This window comes from Lolium rigidum, chromosome 7 (genome assembly GCF_022539505.1).
Source record: "Lolium rigidum isolate FL_2022 chromosome 7, APGP_CSIRO_Lrig_0.1, whole genome shotgun sequence".
In the NCBI taxonomy this organism is placed as follows: domain Eukaryota; kingdom Viridiplantae; phylum Streptophyta; class Magnoliopsida; order Poales; family Poaceae; genus Lolium; species Lolium rigidum.
Window position 1 is genome coordinate 130,370,201 of NC_061514.1, and position 11,331 is coordinate 130,381,531.

General features: G+C 45.1%; 1 protein-coding gene across 1 annotated transcript; it reads right to left on the bottom strand.

Moving 5' to 3' along the window:
- Positions 1–1,700: 1,700 nt before the first annotated feature.
- On the bottom strand, positions 1,701–4,026 carry LOC124670183 (amino-acid permease BAT1 homolog). Its single transcript, XM_047206691.1, has 5 exons — positions 3,946–4,026; positions 3,570–3,752; positions 3,116–3,235; positions 2,828–3,019; positions 1,701–2,710 (listed from the first exon to the last, which is right to left on the bottom strand). The coding sequence occupies exons 1-5, from the start codon at positions 4,024–4,026 to the stop codon at positions 1,703–1,705; spliced, it is 1,584 nt and encodes a 527-aa protein (XP_047062647.1). The 3' UTR covers positions 1,701–1,702.
- Between the last annotated feature and the right edge of the window lie 7,305 nt (positions 4,027–11,331).

An 11,331-nucleotide genomic window follows, 5' to 3' on the forward strand; every position in this document is an offset into this window, starting at 1 on the left:
CCATGATCATCTATTAATCAACAAGCTAGTTATACAAGAGGCTTACTAGGGACTCCTTGCTGTTCACATAACACACATGTATCAATGATTCGGTTAATACAATTATAGCATGGTATGTAAACATTATCATAAACACAAAGATATATATTATAATAACCATTTTATTATTGCCTCTTGGGCATATCTCCAACATCTAGCTACTGCTATGGACCCATAGTCCAGGGGTGGACTACTCACACATCGATCCGGAGGCGATCATGGCGATGAAGAGACCTCCGGGAGATGATTCCCCTCTCCGGCAGGGTGCCGGAGGCGATCTCCTGAATCCCCCGAGATGGGATTGGCGGCGGCGGCATCTCTGGAAGGTTTTCCGTATCGTGGCTCTCGGTACTGGGGGCTTCACGACGAAGACCTTAAGTAGGCGGAAGGGCAGAGTCGGGAGGGTCACGAGGGGCCCACACAACAGGCCGGCGCGGCCAGGGCTTGGGCCGCGCCGCCCTGGTGTGTCGCCACCTCGTGGCCCCACTTCGTTTCCTCTTCGGACTCCTGGAAGCTTCGTGCAAAAATAGGACCCTGGGCGTTGATTTCGTCCAATTCCGAGAATATTTCCTTACTAGGATTTCTGAAACCAAAAACAGCAGAAAACAACGAATCGGCTCTTCGGCATCTCGTCAATAGGTTAGTGCCGGAAAATTCATAAATATGACATATAATGTGTATAAAACATGTGAGTATCATCATAAAAGTAGCATGGAACATAAGAAATTATAGATACGTTTGAGACGTATCAGTCCTGGCTCGCGCTGCTCGTACGCCGGGGAGTAGAGGTTGTTGGGGTTGAAGCCGCCATGCGGCAGCGCATCCTGGTAGTGGGGCGACAAGTTAGGCGTCACGCACCCGGGAGTGCCGGAGGGGCCGTCGTTGTAGAAAGCGGATGACGACGGAGAGAACACTCCCGTAACGTACACCGGCACGTTCGTACTATATGGGCTCGCGTTGGTGGCGGCGAGACACCCGGCCATTATGTGATGGTGCTGGCGCGCCGGCAGAGCCTTCTTCTCCTGCTCCGCCGCCCTCCGTCCTTTCCGCTCCGCCGTCGCCATCCTCCGGCGCAGACAATCTTGCTGCCATTGATCTTCGGTTCATCCTTCCGGCTTCTTCTTCGGAGCCGGCGTCTTCCGCGGCTTCGCGAACGGCGCTTTCGCCCCTTTCGTCGCATTGCCTGGCGACTTCTTGGCCGCTTTCTTGGCCATCTTTTTGGGGGCTGTCGGCGGCGCCATGGAATAGGGAGAGGGTAGCGGCGGTGGGTGGACGGCGGGAGGGAGAAACAAATCGGCGGGATAGGAGAAATGAATCGGCGGCGGGATATGTGTTGGGAGGCCAGAAATGCGCAGCGGGATAGGCGCGATATGGCGGGATTTGGCGGGAGCGGGAGACGATTTTTCACTGAGCCACTGACGCGTCGGTTCGCCTCGCTTTTTGTTGTGTCCGGCGCCCGAGCCCGTCCTATCGGGTCGCGCCGGACAAAATTCGTCTTTGGGGGACACGGCTGGAACAGATTTTTGGTCCGGCGCGCCCCAAATTACTTTGGGGGACGCTTTGGGGGAGGCTGCTGGAGATGCTCTAAGTTCACTAACAGGATACAACACACACACAGCGCCAACGGAAAAGAATTTCTTTCATCGACAAGAGCTGCCAACTCTCAGACCTTGACACTGCCATTGCCATCGCCGTTGTGATCGACCTGCTCGTCGATGTTCCTGACGGGTCCCTTGAACCACTTCCTGGCGTCGACGACCCACCACAGCATGATGAGCCCCAGGACGACGCCGAGCGCAATGGGCGCGTAGTTGAAGGTGTCCGTCTTGATGGGGTACACGGTGGGGAGCAGGAAGACGGAGCAGGTGTAGCAGATCCACAGGAACGCGACGAGGCAGACGGGCCTGCTGGCTCGCCCGAGGTAGAACGGCCCGGGCCGGAAGTCCGCCTCCCGCATCACCATGCGTGCGAAGATGGGCACCGCGTAGCCGCCCACCCACCCGATGGTGGCGACGGAGGTGATGGCCGTGAAGACCACGTTGATCCAGAGGATGGGCAGGCCCAGCAGCGCGCACACGGCGGCGCAGAGCCACACCGCGTTCCCGGGCACCTTCCGCGTGGGGTGGATCTTGCGCCACACGGAGGAAAACGGGACGCCGCGGTCGCGCGAGAGCGCGTACACCACCCGGGCGGCGCTGGTGGTGATGGAGAGGCCGCCGAAGAAGAAGGAGGCCCAGATGACGAAGAGCAGCACGATGGCGCCCGCCGAGTTGTTGTACCTCCCGTGGAACGCGTCGTAGAGTATCTGCGCCGGCACGAAGGTGCCGGCGGTCTCGTTGGTCGGGTCGTAGAGGTAGCTGAAGTCCTGGATGCTGAAGGTGAGGGCGAGGATGTATGCCCAGCCGAAGACGGTGATGATGCCGATGCTGGAGAGGATGGCGATGGGGCCGTTCTTGTCGGCGCCCTTGGTCTCCTCCGTCAGGTGCGCCGCCGCGTCGTACCCGTAGAGGGAGTACTGGCTCACCAGGAAGGACAGGATGACCGCGTAGGCGCTGCTGCTGATCCCGGTCACGTCCGGCGCCTTCTCGAAATGGGTGAACACGTACGAGGCCGGCTGCGTGGATTTCGCCACCAGGGGGAGCATGATCACTATGACAGTGCCACCGATCACCTGCACACAATATCAAGGAAATTGGTCATTCCTGCTGGTGTACCTTGATGAATTGCATTTTTCAGTGACCTGAAAGAGTTCTGAAAACAAATTTTGCTGCAAGGGACTGTTAGTTACCTGCCACCACATAGAGATCACGTCAAGGACAGCGATGACTTCCAGCGCGAAAGTGTTGAGCACTGCCCAGATAAACGTCAACGAAAGGTACATGACGAGGAACAGCCAGCGAGGAGCTAGATAGCCGCCGCCTTTGTTCGTGCCAGTGCACAGCAGAATTATGCTCTGCAGCACCTGGGATCCTGCGTATGCCTGCAACAACGAAGAGGAAGGATTGACACACTGCAACAAAGATTTCTGCAATGGCCAGAGGTCGACTAGTTAACAATGGCTGCAAAGGAGGCGTACCTGCGTGCCGATTCCGGCAATGAGGCCTATGGCCTCCAGCCAAGCGCAGCACCAAGATGCCAAAGGACCCCAGACCGGGCCGGCCAGATGAGCAGCCCAGAAGTACAGGGAACCAGTGGTCTGTTGTGTTGTCAAACAGGAGGAAAAAATATGTTAGATGGAAGCAGAGCACGTCAGGTGTGATCAGAAACAAAGACTTCTTGCACCAGAATAACAAGTGCAGCAAACAACAATGCTTTCAAGATTCAGCCATGCTACAAGTCAAGGGTCAAAGATAGAACGATTTGCTGTCCACACAACTACTCCTAATTTCGATTTTTTAACTGAACAAATCAAAGTGAAATCTATAAGCAGAGGCAACAAACATGGCCACCTAATTTCGATCAGGACGAACGGCAGGATCGAGAGACGGTACCATGCAGAGAAGTCAAAGGGAGGATCTGCGCGCGCTTACAGGGAAGGAGGAGCAGATCTCGGCCATGGCGATGCCGACGAACCAGGTGAAGAAGGAGACGACGACCCAGCCCCAGACGAGCGAGGCCGGCCCGGCGTACTGCAGGCTGGTCCCGTACAGCGGCGTGATACCCGTGAAGAGCGTCATCGTCGAGAAGGAGATGGCCAGCGTTTTGAACAAAGTCTGCAACAGCAACAACACATGAAACGGAGCTTCGTGATCAATATCTCATTTCTCCACCGTAATGAAAATATGTACATGGGAATCTAATACTGCAAAGATATCTCGTATGAGATATTATCATCCATTGTTTGCAAATGCAAAGGCACCAACAGGGAAAAAAACATGGGAAAGAAAGTTGGCCGTAAAACCGTACCATCTCCCGCCGGAGCTCCTGCTTGTAGCCGAGCTCGTTGAGGCGCTTCTCGCCGGAGTCGACCGCATCTCCCCCAGCCATGGCGAAGGCAATTCCGACAGCCCTCTTTCGAGACTGCTGGAGACCTTCCTTTGATCCGCGCGCGCGCAGACGCCGCCGCCCTTGCTCGGGACGACTCCGTATATCGAGAGGAGTGCGCGCGGCGGGGCAGGGAGGGAGGCGAAAGCCTATAGGCAGGCCTTGGCGACGCCGGTAATAACCTTGATCTTGTGGCAGGTTGCCTCCGCTTGTTGGTGGAGGGGGGATGGAATTCGGAAGCTTGCGAGGAATTGTTTGTGCTCTGTTCGTCTGTGTCGACGTCGCGTTCGTTATATTGCTCGTTTGCTGCGCTCATTTCCCTCCTTCTCTTAGTAATTTTGTAGTACCCTTCATCTCTTGGGTTTGACTAATAACGAGATTCTTGGAGTTCACACTCGCGAGGTGGGAAATAGCACGTGCACAATCCGAGTGCACCATATGTATTGCTTGTTGCGTGAGAACTGAGGAGTGTGCTACATTTCTCTTCTAATTAAAATCAAAGGCAAGTTAAATTGCTGCAGGAAATATGGAAGGAGATTTGATTTGTAAGCACACACTTATGTGATGTCAAAATCTGGAATTCCAGTCCCAAGTTTTGCCATTGCGGTAAACCCTTATGGGTCATTGACCTTTATTTGTTGCGACAGAAGATTGGTGTTGATTATTGTGCAGTGTTAGTGCGGACGTTTTACTTCCACAAATAATTAAATATATTACATTTTGGTATTAAAACAAGAAGGCATATGTTGTCATTTGCCTTCCAATCTTGATTTTGACAAAGAAAAAATTGGTAGGGTTTCTCGCGTATGTGTATTGTTGTCGCATAATCCCGTTCGAGTACTATTCAACGTTGGGAAACCCCCGGTATGGGGTTTCTCACATAATCCCCCCCTCCATCCACTAGCTTTGGCAAGTGTCTAGGTGGAAATTGTGAAGCGATGGCATTGTCGGCGACATGGAATGGTCTCTTTTTGTCATGTCATTTGTTCTGCCGGTGTTGCTAGGTGTCACTAGAGGGTGTGTGGAGCTTTGGTAGTGGTCCGGTCTAGGGTCTCGGATTAGTATTTGTTTCATGTAGGTGGTCTTTCACGGGGTTCGGCGGAGTGGACATCAATGTTTCATGTTTTGGTATTCCATAGCATAGTCAACCTCGGCCCGAAGCTAGTGACATAAGCCTCCCCCGTTTTATGTTTTGATGGCAAATCAAATGATATTTAATTGATTTGGTAGGTGTTTATATTCTGGTCTAAATTTTTCGATAAAGAAGCATAACCCCAGCCTCTGCATCAATAGATGCACACGTCTTGCTTTTTAAAAATAATGTATCAAGTCATAAGAGATCCAATCTCACTTATTACAATCACGGAAAAGGTAGGGTCGATACATGAATCAACCAGCTGAAAATATGGCTAATAGAAAAGCTGTGCATTTGCTATTCTATTAAGATGCCGCCACCCAGTAGCCTGGAAAAAAAAGTCCTGAGCAACCACTAGCATCCGGTTGCATCCAATAACCATAGGTTCCCGATGCTCCAACGGAAGAAGTAGCACCCATTGCTGAATTGAATGAGCAGCTCGCCGGATAACCTGCAAAAAATTAGTTCCATTTTATTTGTTAAAGATAATATCATTTCTAGTTCTCCAAATAGCCCAACAAATGGCCGAGACACCAATTCGAATTTTCTGTTTATCCTCTTTCCTCACTCCATTCAGCCATCTACCAAACATATTAGTAATATTAGCTGGCGGAGGGATATTATAGGCTAAGTACAACATACGCCAAACTATCTTCACAAAAGGACATTCAATGAATAAATGATTAACGGTTTCCATGGAATTACAAAAACAACACTTTTGACAACCTTTCCACTTCCGTTTAGCTAGATTATCCTTAGTTAGAATCACCTTATTACTAAGAAACCACATAAAAATTTTAATTTTCAAGGGAATCTTAAACTTCAATAGATATTTGCGAAGATACACCGTGTGGCCATTCATCCAATCAAGATACATAGACTTAACTGAGAAGATGCCAGAATCCGTAAGTTTCCAAATAAACTTATCGGGTTCGAGTGTTAGATCAATTGTAATTAAACGTTGGCATAGATGTAACCATTGTACCCACTTATTATCATTTAACCCTCGTCTAAAAGAAATATTAATAGGCACAGTAGCAAACACAGTCGATACTAATACATTTTTATGTTGAATGATATTATATAGTGCCGGGTATTGATGAGATAATGGCGTATCCCCCAGCCACACATCCTCCCAGAATCTAACAGATGTTCCATCCCCCATTCTAAAATATCCTCGCTGGAAAAAGTCATCTTTAACATGCATGAGACCCTTCCAAAATGGAGAATCAGTAGGTTTAACCTCAAATTGTGACAAAGTTTTATTTTCAAGGTATTTGTTACTCAAAAGCTGCTGCCACATACCCTCCTCGGTAAGGAGTTTAAACAACCATTTGCTTAATAAGCATTTGTTCTTTAATTCCAAAACCTCAATACCCAACCCTCCTTGATCCTTAGGTCTACAGAGAATATTCCATTTGGATAATCTATATTTCTTCTTGTGTTCATCCGATTGCCAGAAAAAATTCGATCTATAATAGTCTAGCCTCTTCCTCACCCCAATTGGGATTTCCAAGAAGGAAAGCATAAACCTAGGAAGACTTGTAAGAACCGAATTAATGAGGACCAACCTATCACCATAAGACAACATCTTACTACGCCAACACCCCAATTTTGACGCAAACCTTGTTTCAATCGGGTTCCACTCAGCATTTCTTAAAGTCCTATAATGAACCGGGATCCCTAAGTACCTCAAAGGTAGGACTCCCGACTCGCACCCAAAAATGTGCCTGTACTGATCCTCTATGTCTTTTGCCTTACCAAAAGCAAAAATTTCACTCTTGTGGAAGTTAATCTTTAAATCCGATAATTGTTCAAAAATGCATAGAACTAGTTTCATATTCACGGCCTTAGCAACATCATGTTCCAGAAAAAGAATTGTATCGTCCGCATACTGTAAAATGGATATACCATCATCAATCAAATGTGGCAGCAAACTCCCCACTTTACCATCATCCTTAGCCCTAGCAATTAGAATCGCTAACATATCAGCGACAATATTAAAGAGAATAGGTGATAAAGGGTCTCCCTGGCGTAGTCCTTTCCTAGTTTGAAAATTATGTCTAGTGACATCATTAACTCTTATACCTACACTCCCCCCTTGCACAAATTGCTTTATTCGATCACACCAAATTGGATCAAAACCTTTCATACGTAGAACTTGTTGCAAAAAGGGCCATTTAACCTTGTCATATGCTTTTTCGAAATCAATTTTAAAAAGCACCCCATCTAGTTTTCTCCTATGCATTTCATGTATTGTCTCATGGAGAACTATCACTCCTTCCAGAATATGTCTACCAGGTATGAACGCCGTCTGTGTAGGTCTAATTACTTTTTGAGCAACCTCAGAAATACGGTTTGTCGCAACTTTAGTAAAGATTTTGAAGCTCACATTGAGAAAACATATAGGCCTATATTGTTGAATCTGAGTCGCATTTTCTTTCTTAGGTAGTAATGTAATCACCCCAAAATTCAGCTTGTACAAAGGCAATTCCCCCTTCTGAAAGCTCTCAAATAAAGCCATCAAATCATATTTAATAACCCCCAAAAATGCTGGTAAAACTCCGCTGGGAAGCCATCAGGCCCGGGTGATTTATTATGTTCCATCTGAAAGACAGCATCATGAACCTCCTCCATTGAGAAGTTTATAGTTAACACTATATTCTGCTCCGCCGATAATTGCAGAATATCTTCCGTTCTGTCTTCATCCAACGAGACCGAACTAGGTTCTGGATTTCCAAATAACTTTTTATAATATTCCGAAATGTATCCCCTTAGATTATCATCCCCGATAATAGTACCCTCCTCTTGTTCCAGCTGATAAATTTTCTTTTTTCTATACTTACCATTCGCAATAAGGTGGAAATATTTAGTATTATCGCCCCCTTCCTGGATGTACTTAACTTTAGCCCTTTGTGCCCACTTAATCTCTTCTTCTCGTCGTAGCTTATTCAACTTTTCATTTGCTTTTTTTAATTCATTATGCTCAACAAGCGATAACAGCATCGTTTCCGCCTTAATATCTAAAGTGTCTATAATGTTCAAAAACCGGTCCTTCTCCCTTTTATATTGTCTACTTAAATTCTTTGCCCAACCCCGTAAAAATCGGCGCAAATGCCTTATTTTATTTTTCCATGTTTGAATTGGGGTCTTTCCAATGGGGCAGGCCACCCATTCCTTAGCAATAAGCTCATAAAACCCCTTTTGTTCTAGCCAAGCCATTTCAAACGAGAAACGTGGTTTATTACTATGTGTGCCTGAATCCCCGCATCAATCAAAAGCGGTGTGTGGTCAGATCCAGAGCGAGTCAAAGCCCGAACCGTGACCAAGGGGTATTTCTGTTCCCACTCAACGCTTGCTAGTACCCTATCCAGTTTTTCGTAAGTGGGATTATCTCTTCTAGTGGCCCAAGTAAATTGCCGCTCAGACAGACCAATTTCTCTCAAATTAAAATTCTCAATAATCGCATTAAAAATAAATGGCCAACGGAGATTAAAGTTATCATTACTCTTCTCCTCTGGTTTTCTCAAAATATTAATGTCCCCGGCTAATAACATAGGTATTGTTTCAGATTCACAAGTCCGCACTAATTCCGAAAGAAACTCATATTTATTTTTGTCTTGTGTCGCACCATACACCGGCACAAGCAGCCATTGAAACCCATTCTTTTTAGAGGTGACAGACAACTTAACACAGTAGTCTCCACTATCTACCCTATTGACCACCAAAGTAGTTGTGTTAATCCCTACAAGAATTCCTCCCGATCTCCCATGTGGTGGCAAATAAAACCATGCAAACTCCTTACCCACTGCTAAATCTCGTAAAAAATGTACCGCAAAGCTAGACCGACCTGTCTCTAGCAAAGCTATAAAATCTAGGTCATACTCCCTTATCGATTCTTTCACAAACAAATGTTTTCCTGGATCTTTAAACCCTTCAATGTTCCACGTCAATCCTCTTAGATTAGTCATAGCAATTTTGATGGTTTGATTCTAATCATGTTACTCCGTCTAATATTTTTCTTATCATATGATTTTTTTTGCGTTGTTTTCTCTCCCTATTATCGACCTTAGGAATCTGTACATCAACATCATCCATAAGACTCTCCTCCGCTTCCAAATCATCACATAAATCGGACGTTGAAACCGCTAGACAACAAGAGGCATTTTCAAGATTATTTTCCGATTTATCCTTACAATTTAGCATAGTAAGTGATCACTGCAGTTTTGTCTAATAAAAATCCAAACTTAGAAGTCGTCGACTTTTGACAAACTTATAAGTCTTTTTTAAAAATGAAGATAGTACTATATTAGCGGCCAAAGTGGTGAAGTCGAGTTTGCCTTACATTCTGGGACAGCAGGAGTACATGACTTTAAAATACAGATAATATATTGATTATTCATAAAATAAGTAATTCATTTTGTTCTTGGATCAAATATAAAAAAAAATGAATTAGCACGTGAACAACCAAAGCGTTTCTCTTTTCGTGTTGTGTTGTTTAGCTGATTTCCCACGTAACCAGTCATGCACAACATGTGAACAAATAAGACTTCTCTTTTCATGTATTACCAACACTACTAACCAGCTATCACAAATATAAAATTGAAGCCAGATCATCTGCTATTTTTCTCCAGCACCATTAATCATTCTTTAGAATGTCCGTTGGGTGCACGCATGATGCTCTCCTTCAAGGGTAGGTTTTGTGCTGGTGCATGATGCTAACTTGCTAAGGAGATCATGCTAAATTGCTAATTAACTAATCCATTCATATAACATTAGATACTTGTCCTAGCCTCTTAACCATGGCAGTTAGTCCATGAGGTCGACACTTTTGCTTTGTCATGAGATTCAAACGGGGTGGCCACCGCTATGAGCAAGTTCCGGTGGTTGACCGTATCCATGGGTTGACTGAACCTCTCAACTCCTTAACAGGAACTTTCTAGACATGTGTATTTCTGAACCTGATATTATTTAGTCTGGCATTAAGTTATATAGTGTACCGAGCAGTAAGTTACAAACAGGCCAGTGACGAGGGGATAGTTTCTTTCGGGAAGTTTCCTTCAAACTATTCAGTCGGAACTTGTCATTTCTTTTCTAAGCTAAGTACTTTCGATTTTGTTATGAAAAATAGCACGCATGTACATACATGCATCTTCTACATGTAAAAAGTTCTTTGGAATTTTTGGAGATCTAAAAGTACTACGGATATTTAGGCCAGCAAGTTGGTACATAAATATCTAGGTTTCACTGAGTATTTTCGTCAACTCCCCTAAATATTTCTTTTCCATGGTTTTGGCATGCAGTGCCTGGTCGTCTGCCCGTAGCCATTATTTCTTTGCAGAAACGGCCAAAAGTAGCCTTTGAAAGGTCTAGGTAACGTACGCAAGAAAACGAAACCATGAATGTCTCTTTCAGCCGAAGGATTCTCCTTCGATAACTGCACTGGCCTCGTTTAAGGTTAACTTGGGTCTACACTACGCAGCGTGGTAGTCTCGAAAGTCCAAACTTAGCATAAACTTCAAATGTTGGCACATATATAATTGCCTCCAAGTAGCGAAATCAGCAAGCGGGGCGGCAGCATATGAGAAGTATAGAGTCTTATTTTTAATGATAAAAATTCAAGATCTATCATTAATTAGTTGTGGCAATATTATTGTTGAAATCATTGTTTTGAGAGGATGGACTTACTCAAGGGTGAAAATGCAAGGTTTGTCTTTAATTGGCTGTGTGTGACAATAACCTTGTTAAAGATATTGTTTTATGAGCACGAGGCTTCGAGATGTTGTCTTGACAGTGATTTGTGTTGCAGCTATGAAGTTTTGATCACTGTAACGGGATCTTTTTTTTCCTTTTTGTAGTATGGTTGTGTGCATACATAATGCATTTAGGATATTTCGTTGTTGCAGAGGTCAGATGTAATTATCGAAAAAGTAGTTAACTATTACTAGTTTTTCCTTTTTGTAGTATTAGTATCTTCGTGTTACTAATACATTCTCTTTATCGAAAAAGTAGTTAAGTATTACTAGTTTACTACTACATCTATTCATTTATATAAACATGCATTTCAATTTTCAACATATTGAACAGAGATTGTGATAAATTTGTTCATGACCATGGTAATAGTTATAACAGAGATATGATAGCTTCTTGCAGCTTTGCTCTATTTGCTTCTT